Here is a 21,478-nt window from a genome sequence, read left to right as displayed (position 1 = left end):
TAAAGGTCAGAAGAAACACTGACGGTTTTCTCACCCTCACACACCTTTATTTAATCACCACACACACACACCCCAGTTGCCCCTTATGGTTCAGGTGCTGCAATGCATTAGAAGTGAAAATTAAAGTCTTTTTTTAGGCATACAAGATGGAAAGTCTAATTAGAATTACTGTCACATAGAGAGGCAAAGGCAGAGAGAGAGAGAGAGGAGTGAAGACTGTGTTTCTCTATGTGAGGGAAACAGAAAGACAGGTCGTTGATGTGTGTCTGTATATGAGGAGAGATTGTGTATGGAAGACTGTCTTTGTCAGACAGATGGGAAGATGTGTGCGAAATCGTTTAGGACCATATTTATACAGACAGAAACAGCACTTCCAGTTCAACCTTGAGAAACATTTTTCATTTTCCATGGACAGAAAAACACAGAACACAGTCTTTGCAGCACTTATAAAGTCCATTTTATTTAATTCTGGAATGCTTTATCTTCCACCAAAAAAAAAAAAAAAAAAAAAAAAAAAAAAATCTAATGAAACGCAATCATCATTCAGAAAAAAATGAAAACACCAAAGAAAAGAAACTTTTGTGTGCAGCGATGTGAGGGGACTGACGTGAATGTGCAGCCTGATGATAGCTGAGTAATTCTCCCAGCAGAGCCAACAGTGGCACTGCTCAATCACACACAAACAAATACATGCACGCTCACATAGTCACATACTATGCTTGAGTAAGCACATCCACACACAAGTCATACCCGAGACACACAGAACATAGTACACCTCCATGTTAAGGGTGTAAATACATCTGGAACTGCTCAGAGCGGCACTGATGTTCCTCATACAACAAAACATTCACATAATGAAGACATGTAGGCTGTTGTTAAATTAGTAGCGCTGAAGAATTAGTGTCCACTCCTTTCCTCTCCTCTTATAGAACTGAATGAGGGATGGGGAGGAGTGATATCTATGCAATAATCCCCTTATTGTCCTCGGTTTGTCCCTTTATGAATGTCCATCAATGTGCTCCGCCTCTTTTTAGGCTAGGCCAATCACTGGCCAGCTCCCAGATGGTCTTCTGGTTGTCTTAATAAAAGGGAGGGGATGATTTTGCAATTGCAGTAGGGTATATGTATGCTATTGAGAAGTCGAAAATGTCAAGATCATCCAGCCAATCACAAAGTAGAACAGGAACACAGGATAGACGACCAGGGCTTTCCTATTGGCCGGTTGGCTGTCTGCAAGAAATGCTGTGGAGGCTGTGAAAGAAACACAGATAGAGAGATATGAGTTCAGATCTCACCAAAATCCAAAGACTGTGTACAAGAAAGAGACAATGAGTTAAGTGATCTGACTTCTGTGTCTTCACATTATTACTGGTACATTTGCAATTCATTCATTTGTAATTTCTCTGTGCAATTTTAATTTTACTCTGCACTGCACATTTTTTATTCTGCATTGAAGATTTATTTTTTTTCAATTTCACACTTTTATTTTATTTTTTGTCACAAGTTTTTTTTTTTTTTATTGTTAACTAAAACTAAACCATAATTAAGCTAAAAATATTGTCACTATGTAAAGCTTAAAATAAAACAAAATATAAATCTTATATTTAAAACCTTAAAAATTAGACAAAATTAAAAAAAATAACACTACAATAGTTTACAAATAATAGTGAAATAATTATTAAAAGTAGTTTTTTCAGGAATATTGTTATTTTACCTAAAAACACAAATTAAAAGTGAAAAAAAAAAAAAAAAAAAAACCTCAAAACATTATATTGGTCTACACTGCCACCTGGTGGTGGCTGCATGCACTGCCTGAAAAGCTTTTTTGCCAATCGAGACATAATACATGGATTCTAAACATTACTGCTATAAACAGAAATCTGAATAATTTAAGTAGAACAATATTGCTGAAAACAGATAAATGATTTTGATTGGTTCTTACCAAATGTTGACCAGCCAAAGGATGCGGTGACAACTACAAGACGGACAGCAAAACTTACGCCGCCAGTGCCCCCCAGCAGAACGATACGGCAAACTATCATGGCCACAGTCAGAGGAAGAATACAGTACCCCAACACACATAGACTCTGGAAAAATGATCTGTGAGTAAGACAGAGAAATAAAGAGAAGGAATGACATTGTTTCAGTAATGTGCTCAAACATTAATTCATTATTATGTACTGTAAATGGTCTAGAAGCTGATGAGCAGTTAGCAAATTCAGAAAACTCATGTTGCTAACAAATGAACAATCAACTGTTACTCTGGAAATGACCAACCAGGTTTAGAGGGGTTTCACCAAATTCATATTTTTTTAGAAACTCCTGCACAAGTTTCACAGCACAAGGGTTACCATCTATTTGCGTAACATCTGAATAAGACATGATTTGCAAAAAAAAAAAAAAAAAAAAAAACTGTAGGACAGAACTTGATTTTAGTTGGAGGGGTTAAAAAAAATAAGAGAGCTTAAAGTAAAAGCTAACATTACGGTAGCTGACATTCTGAAATTAAACACGGTTAAAACAATATTAGTGGGGAAAAAATTATTAACTGACACTACGAAAAAAGTTAGCATTTGATATCTTTTTTTCTATTTAATTTCCATAGGGACAACATGCCCTGAAATTTTGAACGTACATAAATTTGAAATGCTGGGCATTAGGGATCATTTTGTTCTAACACAATGGAGCCTATTTAAAGAATGGTTAGATAATCAATTCCATTTTTTTTTAGCTGTTTTCTGAGCAGTTTCATCATTGACTCATAACAAGATATAACATGGCTGCCAACAGCTGCTCGCATCTAATTCAAGGCACTGGTGTTTGCCTACAAAACAACCAGTGGCTCTGCACCCCTATACCTAAACTCACTACTTCAGACACATGTGCCATCCCAAAGAGGCACAAAATCACTTTCACTGACCTTTACCTTGACTAATGGGCTTGCTGGTGGAATGACCTGCCTAACTCAACCCGAGCAGGCTTTTTTTGATCCATTAATACTAACACTCACTATTCTATTCTATTTCTATTATATCTAATTATTTTTAGTTATTTATTAAAAAACCTTGCTATGTGTACTCTGCTAGACTAACTGGGACTTGTCACCACATTTTGCCCTTTTGTTGGTTTGAGCGCTTCTATTGTAATGTAATTTGCTCTGGCTCTCTTCCTGTTCGTCGGAGTGATGAGATACTTAGCAGACTCTCATCACTCAATGGCTGGCTGTCTAAGTGGTGTCCGCAGAATAATATAGGGTTCATAGACAATTGGAAAAGTTTTTGGGGCAGACCTGACCTGTTGAAAAGAGATGGTATTCATCCCTCCTGGGATGGTGCCACTCTTCTCTCAAGTAATATGGCACATAGTCTTAGAGCTGAAACATGACAAACTGGGGCCCAGGTCAGGAAGCAGACATACTGGCTAAACCGACCGTCTGCTAGCTGTCTCACGTCACAGAAGTCAGATAAATCCCAACACATACAAACTCTTTCACCTAGATATTATCACATAGAGACTGTATCTGTACCCCGAACTAGTAAATACAAAAAACTCCCAAACCCATTTAAGGGTAAAAATTTAATTAATGTTCAACAAATAAAAAACAAATACTGATGAACAAATTATAAAGCTTGGGTTGCTGAATATTAGATCCTTTTCTTCAAAAGCACTTATTGTAAATGATATTATCACAGACACTAGATGTGCCATGTTTGACAGAAACCTGGCTAAAACCAGACGATTACATTCATTTTAATGAGTCTAGCCCTCAAGGTTACTATTATCGACACAAACCACGTCGGAAAGGCAAAGGGGGAGGGGTGTTGCTGTAATTTATAGTAATATCTTTAGAATTACTCAAAAGTCTTTCAATTATAATTCCTTCGAAGTAATGGTGTGTATGTAAAGTTATGTAACATTATGTAATGTAAGTGACAAATCCCATTTGAAATTTGTGTTGGCTACTGTATACAGGCTACCAGGGCACCATACAGACTTTATAAAAGAATTTGCTGATTTTCTATCGGAGTTAGTACTGGCTGCGGATAAAGTCCTAATTGTTGGTAATTTTAATATCCATATAGATATGAAAAAGACACATTGGGATTGGCATTTACAGACATTCTAAACTCTATTGGAGTTAGACAACACGTGTCAGGACCCACTCACTGTCGTAATCATACTTTAGATCTAATATTGTCACATGGAATCGATATTTAAATTCTGCAGCAGAGCGATGACATCTCAGATCATTATCTAGTCTCGTGTATACTACATTTAGCCAAGGCTGCTAAACTGCCTCCCTGCCACAAAAATGGTAGAACCATCATTTTTATCACTAAAGATTGCTTTATAAATAATCTTCCTGATCAGTTTCATCGCCTTAGCATAACAGACAGCTTAGAAGAACTCAATGTTGCAACAGAAACTATTGACTCTCTCTTTTCCAGCACATTAGACGCAGTAGCTCTTTTGCGCTTAAAAAAGATTAAGGAAATTAGTTCAACGCTGTGGTACAACGAGCACACTCAGGCCCTTAAGAGACTAGCCAGAAAAATGGAGCGCAGCTGGAAGAAAACAAAACTAGAGGTTTTTCGCATTTCGTGGAGAGAGAGAATGATTGAGTACAAAAAGGCCTTAAAAACTGCTAGATCTGCTTATTTTTCAAATCTTTTAGAAGAAAATAAACACAACCCTAGGTATTTATTTGATACAGTGGCTAAATTAATGAGAAATAAAGATTTGACTTCTGATGTTTCTAAACAGCACAGCAGTAATGACTTTATGAACTTCTTTACTTGCAAGATTGACAATATTAGAGAGAAAATTATAACCATGTAACCATCCACTACAGTATACTGTCAGACAGTGCATTGTAGTATCCCTGAGGAAAAATTCAATTAATTCGCTGCTATAGGTGAGGAAGAATTGTCTAAACTTTTTAAATCATCAAAATCAACATGTATGTTAGACCCTATACCGACTAAGCTATTGAAAGAGATGCTTCCAGAGGTCATAGATCCTCTTCTTAATATCCTTAATTCATCTTTATCACTAGGATACGTACCAAAAACTTTTAAGCTGGCTATTATCAAGCCTCTTATTAAAAAAACCACAACTTGATCCTAGAGAATTAGTCATTTACAGGCCGATCTCGAATCTACCTTTTCTGTCAAAAACACTAGAAAAGGCAGTATCATCGCAACTGTGTTCCTTTTTAGAAAGAAATGGTATCTGTGAGGATTTCCAGTCAGGATTTAGACCGTACCATAGTACTGAGACTGCTCTCATTAGAGTTACAAATGATTTGCTCTTATCATCAGATCGTGTATCTCTCTATTAGTGTTACTGGATCTTAGTGCTGCATTTGAAACTATCGATCACAACATTCTTTTAAATAGACTTGAAAATTATGTTGGCATTAGTGGAATTGCATTGGCATGGTTCAAATCATACTTATCTGACCGTTATCAGTTTGTAGTAGTAAACGAAGAGTTCTTACTAGAACTAGGAAGTATGTTCATATTAGCCCAGTTCTGTCAACACTGCATTGGCTCCCTGTTAAAATCTTGCTAATTACTTACAAAGCACTAAATGGTTTAGCTCCCCAGTACCTGAGTGAGCTCTTATATGCATTATAGTCCTTTCTATTGCAATCTCAGAATTCAGGCCAGTTGATAATACCTAGAATATCAAAATCATCCACAGGTGGTAGATCCTTCTCCTATTGGGCACCTAAACTCTGGAACAATCTTCCTAGCATTGTTCGGGAAGCAGACACACTCCGTCAGTTTAAATCTAGACTAAAAACGCATCTCTTTACCCTGGCATACAAATAACACATTATCAATTGATGTTTTCAAATCCGTTAAAGGATTGTTAGGCTGCATAAATTCAGGTCAGCCGGAACTGGGGACACTTCCTATAACACCAGATGTACTCGTTACATCAGAAGAAGAATGGCATCTACGCTAATATCAGTCTCTCTCTTTATCCCGAGGTTTACCGTAGTCAGCCGGATCCGGGCCGTATCCAGGTGAGATCGAGGATGTGCGCCTAGACACGACGACAACGCAGCCCTGAAGTGTCAGCAGAGATTGAGTCAACTAGATCATCCACTGTGAAGGCCTCATCGACACGACAGCCAGTTGGCACAGATTCTTAACAAGCCGTCACATACCGGCGTGATGAGTGCGATCCTCAACTAGATGGAACTGGAATAAATACTTTGACTGTTGCGATCCCAATCGGACTTATGAAAGCTGCCTGAATCATAATCATGCACTGTTCGCTGTCGGCCAGAGGAGAACTGGCCCCCCCGACTGAGCCTGGTTTCTCCCAAGGTTTTTTTCCCCTCCATTTTAACACCTGTTTGCCACCTGATGCCACCTGTTGGAGTTTGGGTTCCTTGCCGTTGACGCCTTTGGCTTGCTTAGTTGGGGACACTTGACATTTGATATTCAACGTTTTGATTTGCCTGCATCGACACCATTGTATGCGAACTGAACTGAGCTGGATGATGACATCACTGTTTACTCCAGTGCTGATATAGATAAATTAACTAAATTAATAACTATTGATCCGTACAACGGAATGAATCAATACTGAATTTACTTAAGTTGGACAATGACACCATTTTCTTTAAGAGCTGCTGTGCAGCCAAAAATTATTACAGTTATCACTGTAAAGCTGCTTTGACACAATCTGCATTGTAAAAAGTGCTATATAAATAAAGGTGACTATTGTTCTCCTCGTTTGTAAGTAAGTCACTTTGGATAAAAGCACAGCATCTGCAAAATTATTAAATGTAAATGTTGCATGTGCACTACTGTGCAAACGTTTGGGAACAGTAAGAGTTTTTAATGTTTTTACAAGAAGTCTCTTACGCTCAGCAAGGTTGTATTTATTTGATCAAAAATACAGTAAAAACAGTAATATTGTGACATATTGTTACAATTTAAAATATCTGTTTTCTGGTTTAATATATTCTAAAATATAGTTTAGTCCTGTGATGGCAAAGCTGAATTTTCAGCATCATTACTCCAGTCTTCAGTGTCACATGATCCTTCAGAAATCAATATGCTGGGTTGTGCTGCTTAATATTTTTTGGGGAAACCGTGATACTTTTTTTCCAGAATTCAGAAAAATTAATAAACAGAAAGTTTAAAAGAACAGCATTTATATGAAATAGAATTTTTTGTAACAATGAAAAAGCCTTTGCTGTCACTTTTGCTGATATTAAGTGCTATTTAAAATCACTACATTAATATATAAAATATGATTTTATTACAGTATTTAAATGATCAAATATTGAAATTTCATGACTTTACGGTCTTTTGTGGTTGAAATGTACTGTTTTTCAAATATATTTGTAAGTGGAATTGTGTCGTGAAGTCAAACCTCTCATTTACTCTATCAGAAAATAGTGGTAATATTTTGCAACCCTAAATGCGCAGCATTGCAATTTTGCAATGTTTTCCTACCTATACCCCAGTGCAAATTTTGTCTAAACGAAATGACTTCCTAAAGCTATTTTTAAGGGTGGGGAAAAAAACAAAACAAAACATGAACATGAATGGGTCTCTGAGGGCTAAACAAAACAATTGCTGTCACCCCCACTCTGTTTCCTCACTGGTCGGTGGCATTAAACAATCAATTCTCTTGGATCTGGTTGACTAGCTCTCTTTTCTACACCTAATGATGAGACAACTTCCCTCTCGTAGGTACAGATGTACAGGCAACAATTTGATTTGGCTTAAGACACGCCTCTTTAATATTCAAATCAAATTAAAATAAATTGACAATAACAAAAACTGATGTAAATTTACACTCCCTCCACTCTGAAGATCTGAGGTGCTCTTTTTTGTGCATGTAAGAAAGCTTCTACCAAGAAAATTAATTACCTAAACTATTGCCCACCACAACAAATTACCCACCAGTCTAATCTGTGCCTTTTCATTATAACATAAAAGGTTTCTAACGTTGTTTTGTGCAATTGCTTTGGCAAAGTATCTGTCAAATAAACTAAAATCAAAAGCGCAATATGACTCTGTGCCCTTACCAAATCGCAAAAGACTAATTTAATTAAACATGTATTGCGCTGCTTGTTTCAAAGCAAAGTGTACAATGACTTTACACTTTGTTTTTTTGAGTTTCCTTTAAAGTTCAGGTAGAAGTCAGTTCACTGAATTTTCCTTTGTTCAATTTGCACACTGAACATGGGTTGGAGCTCTTAATTTTGAACTCTCAACATACACCAGACTGACAAATTTAACAAATTTAACGAAATTAAATAGTACAAAATTTCCCCCTGGACCCGCTACAGGAAACAAGGTCCATCCACCACAGTCTCACAAAAACCTATGGGAAACACTGAAATATCAATGAAAATCTAACTGTTTACTCACATAGTTCCTCCCAGAAGTTTGGAGTTGAGGGTGATGATTACTGAACCAAACCAGATGATGACAAAGACTTCTGCAAACTGTGGTCTGCCATCCTCCTCACTGTCAGCAGATCCACCCTGCAGCATTCTGAGATAGACAATATTATAAATGCAATATATTTGCTAGAATCATAGTGACAATAGTTCTGACTAGGTCTCGTTAACATTACTACTCACAAGGCCAGAGTGACACAGAGGAGGAGAGGTCCCCATAAGTCCCCTAAAAAGTACAGAATGCATAAAACTCTTTATTAAGTTAGACAGCTGAGGAACATTTAACATTCATAATAATGAGTGATCATAAATAGGCCACATTCTTTATGTAATCTGTGATTATGTCATCAGTAATTGATGAACTGTGAATGATGGACTCACAGTCTCTGAGTAGCGCAGAACTTTTCTTGGGGTACATCACATGGACAAACTTCTGTCCAACGGCTCTTAGATCTCTCAGCTGAGATCCACAAACAAAGCAAAGAGAGAATAAGAAACGCTGCTTAAACTTAAACAGAACTACTCTTGAATGTGCACTACAGTGTTATTTCAGTATTATTTAATTAATATTATAGTATTTATTATTATTTTATTTCCTGTTTTCATTTCAATTTTTAAGTAATTTTGTTGTGTGATTTTTGTCATTTTTTTATGTTTTTAAAAATATTTCTATACAACTTTAATTTCAGTTTTCAAGTTTTTCATCTAATATTTATACTTTAATTTATTTCCGCTTTATTTTAATTACTGACAAATGATTTTTAATACTTTTAGTTTTATTAAACAACACTGGTGCATTCAGAGTTCTCTTCCTCATTACAATTATCCACACAAAATATCTGAACACAGAAAGTGTGCATTGTCCATCCATATATGCCAATATATCACTACCCTGTAACGAAAGTTTTCACTTACAATGGTGTCTTTGACAGGCTCATCCAGCGTCGAGAGATCATTGTCAGCATTCTGTGAGCTCATAGGCACAGATATATCTCCCTCCACTGGGATGTCCTCCGAAATTGAGATGTCAGACAAACCTGCAAACTAAGACAGGAAGAATGACTGTTTAAATCATTCATGGCATATATATACCCAAAAACACAAGTTCATGTTTATCTACACCAGTGATTCTCAAAATGTGGTTCACTGGTGGTCCATGCAGGATTTAAAATGGTCTCTGTGTTTACTGACCAATAGAGGTAAATAAAAAAAAACAACAATTATAATTAACAGAAAGCACTTGAAATGAATTCATTGAATCAACTCATTGATTACTGAGTTAAAGGGTTAGTTCACACAAAAATTTAATTTCTGTCATTAATTACTCACCCTCATGCTGTTCCAAACCCGTAAGACCTTCATTCATCTTCGGAACACAAATTAAGATATTTTTGATGAAATCCGAAGGATTCTGAACCACACATAGGCAGCAACGTCATTGCATCTTTTAAGGTCCAGTAGTAAAGACATCATTAAAATGGACAACGTGACTACAGTGGTTCAACCTTAATGTTATGAAACGATGAGAATACTTTTTGTGCGCAAAAACAAAACAAAAATAACAACTTTATTCAACAATTTTTTCTCTTCCCTGCCAGTCTCCTGTGCTGATCATGTAGTGAAAACAGTGCAGCGCTTCTGTGTTTACATCAGAACGCCGGCTCATTATTGGCCGACGCCGTTCACGTGAGCAGCACGACGCATGCGTGTAATGCTAACGCAGGAGCCGGCCAATACTGAGACGTAGAACCTGGTAGCGCTGCACTGTCTAAACAATGTAAACATTGTAGGAGACTGACATAGAAAAGAAGAAATTGTTGAATAAAGTCATTATTTTTGTTTTGTTTTTGCACACAAAAAAGTATTCTCATCACTTCATAACATTAAGGTTAAACCACTGTAGTCACATGAACTATTTTAATGAAACCCTCGGCTTGGATTTCATCAAAAATATCTTAATTTGTGTTCCGAAGAAAAAACGAAGGTCTTACGTCTTTGGAACAACATGAGGGTGAGTAATTAATTTTTTAAAATTTAAAATTAATTTTTGGGTGAAATAACCCTTTAAATTTGTGATTTGTGTTTCTGTTGTCTTCACAATAAGTGACAGTTACTGTAGCAAATGAATAGTCTCAGCTCATAGGTGCATTAGCAAAAGAATCATTTAATCTTAATTAATCAAGAAGAAAACAACAGTCAGGCAAAGTTATATACTTATGATAATCTGTACACTATTACAAATTGTTATAAAACCTCCTGTCCTGAAAACGGACACAGGTGACAAGGATGTTTTCTTGACTTCAGGCTCAATTGCAAAGTTGTAACTCGGTAAAAACCATTCTAATGCACTGAAACCACATTTCAAGAACCATATGCATGGGAAATGCATCTAACAAGCAGCTGTAGAGCGTTAAATCAACAGTAAAGAAATGTAAACATCTCTCTGTCGCAATCGTTAAATGAGAAATTATGATCAAACGGTGGAAATCTAGCATTTCTTCATTGGAGTGAAGTCTAGAGCTAAAGTCTCTCCACCAATACAGTGAACAAATAAACATTTAAGGCAGTCAGACAGACGGTGACCAAGAGTGAGCGTCGCCAACAGTTTCAGATAGCAGATGACATTTCACTGTCACTGTTTACATAGTTTGGTAACACTGCACGATAAGATGCGTAATCTTGTTTTCCATAAAAATCAGCAAATCTGTCAGCATGGTAATTTGGGTGATGTTTAAAAAAAAATCGTTAAGGCAGTAAATGTTCTGTTGTGCTGAGAAACGACCGTCTGCTTTTACACGTATTACCCCAGCAGAGCTTATTAAATAACATTCCCAAGCAGTATTCGAGATCAGTACCCATACAGACAAAAGCAAAAAAAGCTTTACAATGTGTTTTAAAGATGTTTAAGCGGTTTAAAGCACGTTTTATCTCTTACCAAAGGCTTGCTAGACTCCTCTACTTCCGCCATCTTCACACGGATACGGATACGTCATCGGGGGTGTGACGTCAAAAACGCCAACATGCCTCAAAGCAGATAATAATAATTAAAAAATAAGAAAGCTGTAAAATGTGTTTCTATTTGTAAACATTTTCATACTATTTAACTTGTATTTCTATCTTTTAAATTTGTCACTGTTTTATTTTATTTATGTATTTGTCTTATGTTTGTTTATTCAGAGTACCCCCTGACTGTAATTGTAATTCTTTAAAACAATAAAAAACATAACAACAACAACAACAACAACAACAACAATAATAATCGTTGTAATATTTGATTAACATTGTGTCACTTGTTCAGTTCACATAATCAGTGGCTAACGTTAAATGGACAGGTTTGTATATGAGCCCTATGATTTAAACTGATCAAAGCTTTGAAATTATAATAACACAGGTTGAAAAATCCTTTGTAAATCTATTTGTATGATGATTCATTGAAATAGTGTTGGTCTCTTTAAGGGTCGGAGTCAGTTTTGGCTTAGAAATACAACGTGCGGGCAGAATGACAACTAGCTTGACTTTGATGTATGAAAATAGGCGAGGCTTTTAGTGGCCCGGATGTTTGTCTCTACATGGACAAGCACGATTGATCAACATAATTTTTGGTTCTATTTCAACTATTTATTGTATATGTCAATACAATGGCTATTAAGTGTCTTTTTTTCGGATGTAACTTTTTTTTTTTACAGATCACTGCTCACGTACAACGTTAGCGGCATGTCACGTGGTAAATGTTTCTTTTTGCAGCGTCGCTCAGTATAGACCAATAGTAGCCCTTTATGATTGCTGGATACCGCGATCCTTAATTCATAATTTAATGGTGATTATAGAGGCATGTTTCCATTTGTATTTTAGGTACCAATGATTGCAAATAATAGATTTCAATGATTATAATGTTTAGCCTATAAATGGCTGCAGCAATACAAAATACATCTTGAAATTTAAATGCAGTTCAATAGAGGATTTCCTTTTGTGGGCCCTCATGCGCCCCCCAGAGGAAGAAAACGGTGTGTACCGTAAAAGTAATCGTTTTAGCTACTAACTAGTGACATTTGCCGCCCAATGATGTGGGAGTGTTTAGAATGTAGCCCTGCCCGCGTTTGTCAGTCCCTCCGCTCCCAAAACAAGGAAAAGTATTGAAACACAAATACTTTCTTTATCAGCACTTCTAAGTTTTAGCCTACTTAGTTTGCAACTCAAACTAATACCGCGTGCACACGGAGTCAGTCACTACCGGGGCGTTGGATTATTGCTTTTCATAACTGCATATCATACAATATGTCAAATATGGGGAACTTTATCGTAACCGATTAATCAAAATCAACTTGATTAATACAGTCGAGTGATCAAAAGGCACGTCAGTCGTGGTTTGTGTACATTATTGACAACAAAAAGACCGGTTATTGTCGTTGATCGGTCAGAGTGTGAGAATGGGGCATCCTCCACTAGAGTTCACCGACTGCTACTCCGACAGTCCAGATTTCAGAGAAAGATTGAAATGCTACGAAAACGAGCTGGAAAAAACCAACAAGTTCCTAAAGGATGTCATCAAGGACGGGAACAGTGTGATCAACACGATTAAAGGTAAAATGGTCTTTTACAGCAGCGGCCGGTGGTGTTCTTCGCTGGGGGGAGGTGGATCGAGGTATCCGCCTTTGCAAAGCCGTGCAGATGAACGAATACGCATGATCATATAATTTGGTTTTACTCAAAGGAAACTTTCCTTTCATTCTTAGCGTTTTTTTTGAAAAAGCTTTCACTTGCAGGTCACTGGTTGGTTTTAAAGGGGATTATGAATTGTAGAGGGCAGGGAGGGTGTGATCTGGCAGATGGTGCGCAGCTCTTGGAAGATCCCCCTCTCAGAGATGCTGGCAAGCACTTTTAGGAGACGTTGATTTATTTATAGCAGGAACCTTTAATTTTTCTAGATTAGTAAATGGAACTGAACCAGAAAGTGTGAACGTATCAAGAAGATGATTGATGGTGGAGGGAGAGCTAGTAGTCATATGAACCCAGATACTATCACTGTCAGCATTTAACACTATTCTGCTAATCTCATAGAAGTCAATTAAAAGGCACTTTGCATCGTCGAAATGGAGGAGAGAGAGATGCAGGCTGTAAACTAGCAGTTTAAGGAGCATTCATTTTTTAATGGCTATACACCACAATCAATGTAATGTCTCTCTTCCTACTTCCTCTTCTTTTGTTTAGCTTATCTCTGAAGTGTTATGAAGCAACAATCTACAAATGGAAAGTTTCCAATATTCAATTCCTGCTCTAGCAATACTGTTCCCCTGAACGAGGCAGTTAACAACAGAGGAACTATCATTACAAACAATGTACTTTAGATAGTAGCTTCTGTTTAATGAGGAAAAGCTGTTGAACCCAAGAGAGCTGTACTATAGTCATTATAGATATACCGGTAGATATAATAGTAATTATAGCTGTACATTTCCCAGTGCACAGCTCATATGTGGTCCTCTTTGTCATCAGGGTTTAGAGAAATATCAGGGAATTGTAAAAGTGTGATTTCCAGGCCTGGTCATGGAAATCAATAAAAATGACCACCTTTTTTTGATGCTATCATAAAAATGTTACATTTTGTAAATAACAACAGAAGTATTTTCATTATACTAAGTGCAATTAGAATTAAACAACTTTAAATAGTTATAGATGATATTTACACTAAGTGAAAATAGCAGTATTTTCTTAGCACCAAGTCTAAATAGTAATTAGACGCTATTTACACTTGGTGTAAACAGTTGTTAGACGCTAACTATACTTAGTGCAAATAGTGACAGATACTATTTGCTCCTCACTGTATTGTAGTAGGCGTATATTATAAAACAGCATAACAACATATTCAGTGTATATGATATTATATTTATTAAAATCATAAATTGATGCTGCCTTTTTGGGACATTACTTGTCCCAGTACTTAAGGCCCATTACACCTACCTCTAACCCTACCTGATAAACATTTTATTCCCACTATTAAATACTCAGTAGGCATGTATTTCCACTTTTTGAGCATCTTCTTATTTAAAATAAAAACCTCTCCTAGCGGATATGGTATGGGACAAGGGAGAAGAATGATTTGGGTAAAAGCTGGATTCAAACTTGGGTCGGTCGCCACTGCTTCAGTTACTGCTCCTGTAAATTTGTCTGGCTCAACCAAACATTCTGTTTGCACTTAGTTTAAATAGACACTCCAATATATTAAATACGTCATGGAATGTTGTAATAGATGAAAATACAATGAAATGTAAGCATAAATAATTAATAAATAAATGATCATTCCAAGCTCTAAAATAATTTAATTGGCTAGAAATTGCTTTTTAAAATAAAATTAATATTTAAAATCGTTATCCATTAATCTGGAGCTATTGGAAAAGTAATGTAAATTAATTGGACAAAAAGAGTGTTTCAGCTGATTGGCAGTCAGTTTTTCCGTTTGCATTTCATTATCTAAGTTTTGATAGAAAACTTGACAGTTGGTCTTTCTGCCAGTAATAATTTGATGATTCAGCTTTAATTTATCTCCTTCTCAGGCTTCCTTCCCTAATTTCTAGGGAAGACATAAATGCACTAGTTTTCTAAAAATGCATGTTTTTATTTTGCCTGAGGGAGTGTGCAAGCTTCTAATTTGGCTAACCATAAGCCTCTTTCTATACCTCAGAGTGCAACACTCCAAAAGCAGAATGCTGAGCCATTAAGGCAGATTTCCTTACGGAACTGTGAAGAGCACGACTGGCTGTAATTTGATGACTGCAGTCTGCTCTCGGATACTTCCAGTGTCTTGTAAGGAGTCTTCAGAAACTTTTGCTTTGGTAATTGAAGGAACCACTGGAGCGCACAATATATTTTCACTATCTGAAGTTCTGCAGCTTCTAAAGTCATATGACCTGACTCAGTGGTTTCGATATGCTTACTTCCTGCGTTTATGTAGTTTTGCACTTTTTGAGGAATATCTCGGGTGCTATGTGGATGTGAAACTTGACTGAGGAAGTTGAGCATTTCCTTTTCTCCAATGATGAGGAACCTTCTTGGAGATCTATTGCTCCCGTTATGACTAAACAACAGAGAATATCAACATGGCAGATTTTCAGAAGAATTGAGGAAGCTTTCATATTAAGCTTATACTGAATTTTTGTGGTGGCTGTGGTTTCAAAATCTTGAATGAACAAATAATCTGACACAACACTTTGGCACCTTTCCATTCAAACATCATTTGTTTAGTTTTGCGATCTCATTTTGTCATGTTTTAACTGCACTGACCAGTTTTTCAGCCGAGTCTGGTTCTCTTCTTCCAGGATGTGGTTCTTGGCATCAACTGTGGTTTAGTAGTTTATAACCTGCAGTAAAAACTGACACCTTGTCAGTGTCAAACTGACACTTTGTTATACACACTTTGTTATGTATTTCAAGAACACCTGTTACACCACTTCTTGTCTAATGTTGCAAGAGTAAAATAGCTCCCTTTTGAGATCCGTATTTGTGTTTGTCAGAGGGCCGGACAGGGCGGGTTTTGTGATCTGGTTTGGAGAGTGTAGTCCGTCATGCCAGCTCTTCATGCTTTAGACAAACACACTCTTTGTGTCCTTTTCATCAGAGGGGATATAATCGTTTCAAGCCATCTCCTCTGTTAGCACCGCTCACTTCACAGAGTGTGCAGGCCTACAGCACAGAGCACAGCCAGAGAGAGTTAGGCCCTGTCCACACGAATATGGGCATTTTCAAAACCGCAGCTTTTTCTGTGTGGTTTGGCTGTTCGTCCACATGCAAACACAGTATTCGGTCACTGAAACAGAGCTTTTTTGAAAACTCCTGCCGGGGTGAAGATTTTTAGAAACTTCCGGTTACAGTGTTGTTGTGTAGACGGTGAAACCGGAGATTTTGGCTTGTGACGTCGGAGCCGAAACCTGTAATAACCTTTTTTCCAGCCTTCTGATTGGCTTTACGATTAGGGTTATATTGCCACCTTTTGGTTTGGCATTCTCTTGACAGCGCTTCATAGCGTGTTTTTGCGTTTTCATGTGGACGCAATTTTTTTTTAAACAAAGGAGGAAAAAACTCCATTTATAGTACGTGTGGACTAGGCCTTAGAGATAGAAAAAGTTAGGGATGATTGGCTCACCTGGCTATTGATCAGTAATAGAGAGATGAAATCAATTGAAGTTTCTCTTTTTCTGGAAGTTAATTTGTAGAAATGCAGCAGAAGACCAGATTTTATTAGAATATTTTTATTTTTACATTTACAAGATTATTTAGGGGTTAAACGGATAGTAGTTGATCCGTGATCCGTACGGACCAGGCCCCACACATGTGTTTCATAGATTAATTGCAAGTTTAATCACCATAGAGTGAAAGTTTATAATTTGCACGTGTTTTGTCTTGCCAGTTTACACATTCATGTATGGTATGATTAAAAAACATTTAATATATTGTTTGTATACTAGGGTGGACAGAAACAATACACACAATAGGTTCTATACTGCCAATCAAGTCAATCCCTGAATATTGATTTCATTTCAAATCATTTTAACTAACCAGATCATATTCATTATTAATTTAGAATAACCTTATATTACTGTAATAATGTTTAATCTGCCCTATATTAAACCATTCCCTTTTTGTTTTCTATTTAAAAAATAGAATATGAATCTCTCAATTTGCCACTTCAAAGTGACATCAAAAACACAAGTCCCTTTACTCTCTAAGGCTATAAATGTCACAATGAGCTGCTGGGTCGTTCCCCCGGTTTCACAGACAAGGTTTAATCTAGTCCCAGACTAAAATGCATGTTTGAGCTGTTTTAACTGAAAGCAACTTGCATATCTTAAAATAGGTCACTGTCGTTGTTTTGTTTCAAGATGCACACCAGTAATGTTTTTTTTTTTCTAGGGTACGTTTATAAAAGCTACTTAAATACCCTAATTAATCAAAGGCCTAATCCTGGCTTAATCTAAGCCCTGTCTGTGAAACCGGGCCATTATTTATTAGAACAAAATAACAATGTGTTTTTAATTAGGAAAAAGTAAAAACACATGGTTTTTGCTGTGGAGTAAAAATTGAACCATTAAGAATATCCGAAAATATTGTTATATGATATTATATTATATTATAAATTATGAGCAAATACTGTGTAGTACATGTTAATTTTAAGCTGAATTTTCTGATATTATCGATGTTGAAAACAGTCCTGCTTCATATTTTTGAGGAAACAGTTTTTTCAGGATTCTTTTATAATTATACACGCACCCTCTCAGACATGATCTTGATTGCAATTTTATATATGATTTGAAAAACTGTGATTAATACAGTACTACTTAACCAGCCTACTTGGCATCTTATTCAGCTTATTTTTCAACATGCTTTCTGTGAGTGTGCGAGACTTCCAGTTTATTAGCCGCTATGGAAACGAGAAGAATATCAAAGTGCACTAAACTGTAAAAATAAGGTGGATAGGCATACGCGTTTGGCGCGAGTGCTCTGTAAAAGAATGCATTTGCGCAGGCACGTAGTCTTTCTTTACAATGTGACATCGCCAACTACTTGTCTGGTATGCATTATACAGCGTTTTTAGGCATTTTCGCGGATCCGTGTGAACGGTTAGTTTTGATAACGTGTCACCTGTACAAAGGAAAAACTTTTCAGTTTTTAGTACATCGTTGATACGCTACTCCACATAGGAAGAACAGACATGCCAACTAGTTACTGACCTGATGCATTGCAGACTAATATACACATAGCTGAAGCGAATTGATTTTGTCTTGGTCTGGAGCGAGGTTTATGTAAGGTAACATGAAAATCTGCCCCAATGGCTCTAAATTAGAAAGCGCTGCAGTTCCATTTTTCACCACAGATTTACATTGGAAAATTGTGGTGTGCTGTAGAGCTGGGGAGGGCTCAGGTACCTGCCGCCCCGATTAGTATCATGATACATGCCTGCCGAAACCATACGTTAAATTTGAATGCATCCTGCTCACTTTACAAAATCCAAAAAATATTTGTTGCAGAATGCTGAATACATTTACAGTTTATTATTGATTCAGTTTATATAGAGGTCTATGTTTTGAATGAATATTTTATGTATACTCAGACCAGTCTGTCTGGCACCAACAACCATGCCACGTTACCTTTCTTCCTAACTTCAGCAGATCATCTTGACTGTGTCTACATGCCTAAAAATGCATTGAGCTGCTGCCATGTGATTGGCTGATTAGATATTAGCGTTAACGAGCAGTGGAACAGGTGTACATATATGTATATACAGTAGTGGCCAAAAGTGATGTCCCGAAGGGATATTTGTTTTTGTAATGACCCTACAAGTTTGATTAAACCATCAAAATATGAGGAAATTTTTAAATATTTCAAATATGAGGAAAGAACAAAGCATGTTGTTAGTTCTCTCTTTGGTTTTTGCATGATGAATTCATACTTTTTGGTCAAGTTGTCATACAAAAAAATTATTTCTGTACAATTTGGCATGTTTCATTGTAAACATTGACTCCAAGCACAATTATGCAATAAGCTCATGAAATCTTTAACAAATTTTGTAATAATATTTGAATAAAGGGTGTAGATGACAAATTTCCTAGGCTAGACATCACTTTTGGCCACTACTCTATATATATATATATATATATATATATATATATGTGTGTGTGTATGTTAGGGCTGGCAAAATTAATGTGTTAACGTATGCAAATAATATTTTTCAGTTTAATGCATTAAAAATATTTAATGCAATTAACGCAGGATCCGTTTATTTCCATCGTCATTTAGCTAGCGTTACATTATATGATCACGTTCTTATTCATGCAAATCCTTATTGCAAGATTATGCCAAAATGCCCATTTTGTCCAGTATCCTTGTAATCACAGTCTTAAATGAGTTAAATAAAGTCGTAAATGAACGTAAAGGGTCAGCAGCCTGTCATTAAGCTTAATCAAACAACAAAAGAAAAAGACAAGATCACTCACTGCTCTTGACTGAATAACTTTAATAAGGATTATTCTATAATTTATGCAGTGAAGTGTTTGATAACTTTATTGAATTTCTGTATATTTCCTACCTGTTAGATCAAATATTTAAAATATACTGTCTTTATATTTCTACATTAATGTGTGTGTGTGTATATATGTATATACTATATGTATATAATTTATTTAATGTTCGTATATAATGTTTGCACCTTATTCATAAAATACCTGAAATATATAAGATATATCAAAATAAGATTATTGATATGATAATTTATAGATAATAACAATACAGTTGTTATTACCACTAGTTGCATGTTTGATCCTGAAGGTGGGACCCATGATCTGGAGAGTTACTGAGATCCCACTACAGCTTTATTTTCATAGACCCATGATCAAAATACTTCTAAACCCTGGACTTGAGGCTTGACTGGGAGAACGTCCCATCTATTGCAGTAATGTAAAATGCTGTGGATGAATGCATCTGACAGTGGTCTGTCTTGCTGTGTGTGTGTGTGTGTTCTGGCACTGAACCTGTGTAGAGAGTTTGAAACATTATTCCATCCTCACTGCGTCCCACAACATCTGATTTCACTTAACAATAAAGCTGTTTTTCTTATTTCTCAGAGGTTTGGTAATTATTGGCCACATATGCAAAGTGGCCAGCAACCAAGCAATGTGTTAAAAGGTTGTTTGTGTTTGAATTTCCTGGCAACTTCAGTGAAACCGTGAGAGTTGATATAGAGAGTGTTTTATTGGGACTGGATTGAAGCCAGAGACAGTATAAGATGTAGGAGAAGGATATCCCGCCTTTCAATTTAAAGAACCAGTCGCCTTATTTAAAGAGGCATTGCTCAATTGTTTACTCTTGAGCCAGAGAACATGATTTGAGCTATAAAAGCGACATTTAAGATACAGTTGTTGCCAATGTGCCTGTTACTTGCATAGAAAGTAACTGCCCGTCGGAGATGATAGCCTCGTGGCCAACACTCCGACATGTAGCGCGGTTGCACTTCAGTCGACCCAAGTTCAAGTGCTGTCTCACGGACCTTTATCTATCCCGTCCCCCTCTCTCTCCAAATTCGCTTCCTGTCTACTTTACTATCCTATCTCAAGGCAAAAATAAATCGTGAAAGAAGAAGAAAATAGCTGCCCTGTGATAGACCGAGTGGACTAGCTGTAAACCTTTTAGCATGTGGGACCCATATGTTAAATCAGGAAATGTTTTACTATTGATGTTCTTCATAAGTAGCAATTCATTTTGGCCAAATAACAAAACCAACAAAGACTAATGTGGATTGTTGATTTACTTTTTTTTTTTTTTTATGGTTTCGATGTTGTTTCCAGAATACTCGCTAGCAGTGCAGAAGTTCTCTCAGACCCTTCAGTCATTCCAGTTTGATTTCATTGGTGACCATCTGACTGATGATGAAATGAACATCGGTGAGTTGACAGCAGGTCTTAACCTGTTTGGAGTAGTGCTCATTAGCATGTCCATTTCATTTATGTGATATGATTATGTCATTTTTATTTCACTGTTCTGCTGAATTTGTATGTGAAATGAATGTGTTGTGGATCTGTGCATGTATGTGTTGTTTACATGTCCACGTTTTACCTTCACAGCTGAGTCATTTCGTGAGTTTGCTGGTTTGCTGCAGGATGTGGAAGAGGGCCGAATGATGCTGGTTGGTGGAGTTCATTTCTTCGCATACCCTTGTAAAACACTGTCAAACATAATCTAAACTCATATGCAAAACAAAACACCTAAGATCCTCATATAGGTCAGTCATTAACAATCTGCAAGATTGGCCTCCCTGTGCTGAGGGCCAGTTAAACTTGTTTGGTTTAGTTGTTAGGTTTTTGAACTTGAAAAAATTTACCCTTAGAATTCTATTTTAACTGTGGCATATATAACTGGAAACTCCAGATTCAGACGAAATGTGACCTTCTCCTTCCTCAAAAGATGCAGAACACACTCAAAATTGAGTGAGTGCGTGACAGGACTGAAATAAATATTTGCAGATACATGCAATTTTAATTATTCCTGAAAGCTTCACAT

General features: G+C 36.5%; 2 protein-coding genes across 5 annotated transcripts in view; one reads left to right on the top strand and one right to left on the bottom strand.

The window, feature by feature from the left end:
- Window positions 1–434: 434 nt before the first annotated feature.
- Window positions 435–11,522, bottom strand: yipf6 (Yip1 domain family, member 6). Its single transcript, XM_051892951.1, has 7 exons — window positions 11,373–11,522; window positions 9,353–9,481; window positions 8,819–8,897; window positions 8,621–8,663; window positions 8,406–8,531; window positions 1,943–2,100; window positions 435–1,251 (listed from the first exon to the last, which is right to left on the bottom strand). Exons 1-7 carry the CDS (start codon window positions 11,403–11,405, stop codon window positions 1,130–1,132), a joined length of 690 nt encoding a protein of 229 aa, XP_051748911.1. The 5' UTR covers window positions 11,406–11,522; the 3' UTR covers window positions 435–1,129.
- A 976-nt stretch (window positions 11,523–12,498) lies between these two features.
- The window catches only part of ophn1 (oligophrenin 1), a 35,695-nt gene continuing 26,715 nt past the window's right edge, over window positions 12,499–21,478 (top strand). The window contains exons 1-3 of one of the 4 annotated variants that reach the window (XM_051892932.1): window positions 12,499–13,018; window positions 20,767–20,862; window positions 21,043–21,104. In XM_051892932.1, coding sequence (XP_051748892.1) covers window positions 12,865–13,018; window positions 20,767–20,862; window positions 21,043–21,104 — 312 coding nt within the window. In that variant the 5' untranslated portion in view covers window positions 12,499–12,864. The remainder of the gene's footprint in view (window positions 13,019–20,766; window positions 20,863–21,042; window positions 21,105–21,478) is intronic. The other 3 variants (XM_051892931.1, XM_051892934.1, XM_051892933.1) reach the window with 3 other exon arrangements.

Source organism: Ctenopharyngodon idella, chromosome 5 (assembly GCF_019924925.1).
Source record: "Ctenopharyngodon idella isolate HZGC_01 chromosome 5, HZGC01, whole genome shotgun sequence".
Taxonomy (NCBI): Eukaryota; Metazoa; Chordata; class Actinopteri; order Cypriniformes; family Xenocyprididae; genus Ctenopharyngodon; species Ctenopharyngodon idella.
Note: the sequence above shows the minus strand (reverse complement) of the source record. Positions and strands in the feature narration are given on the sequence as shown.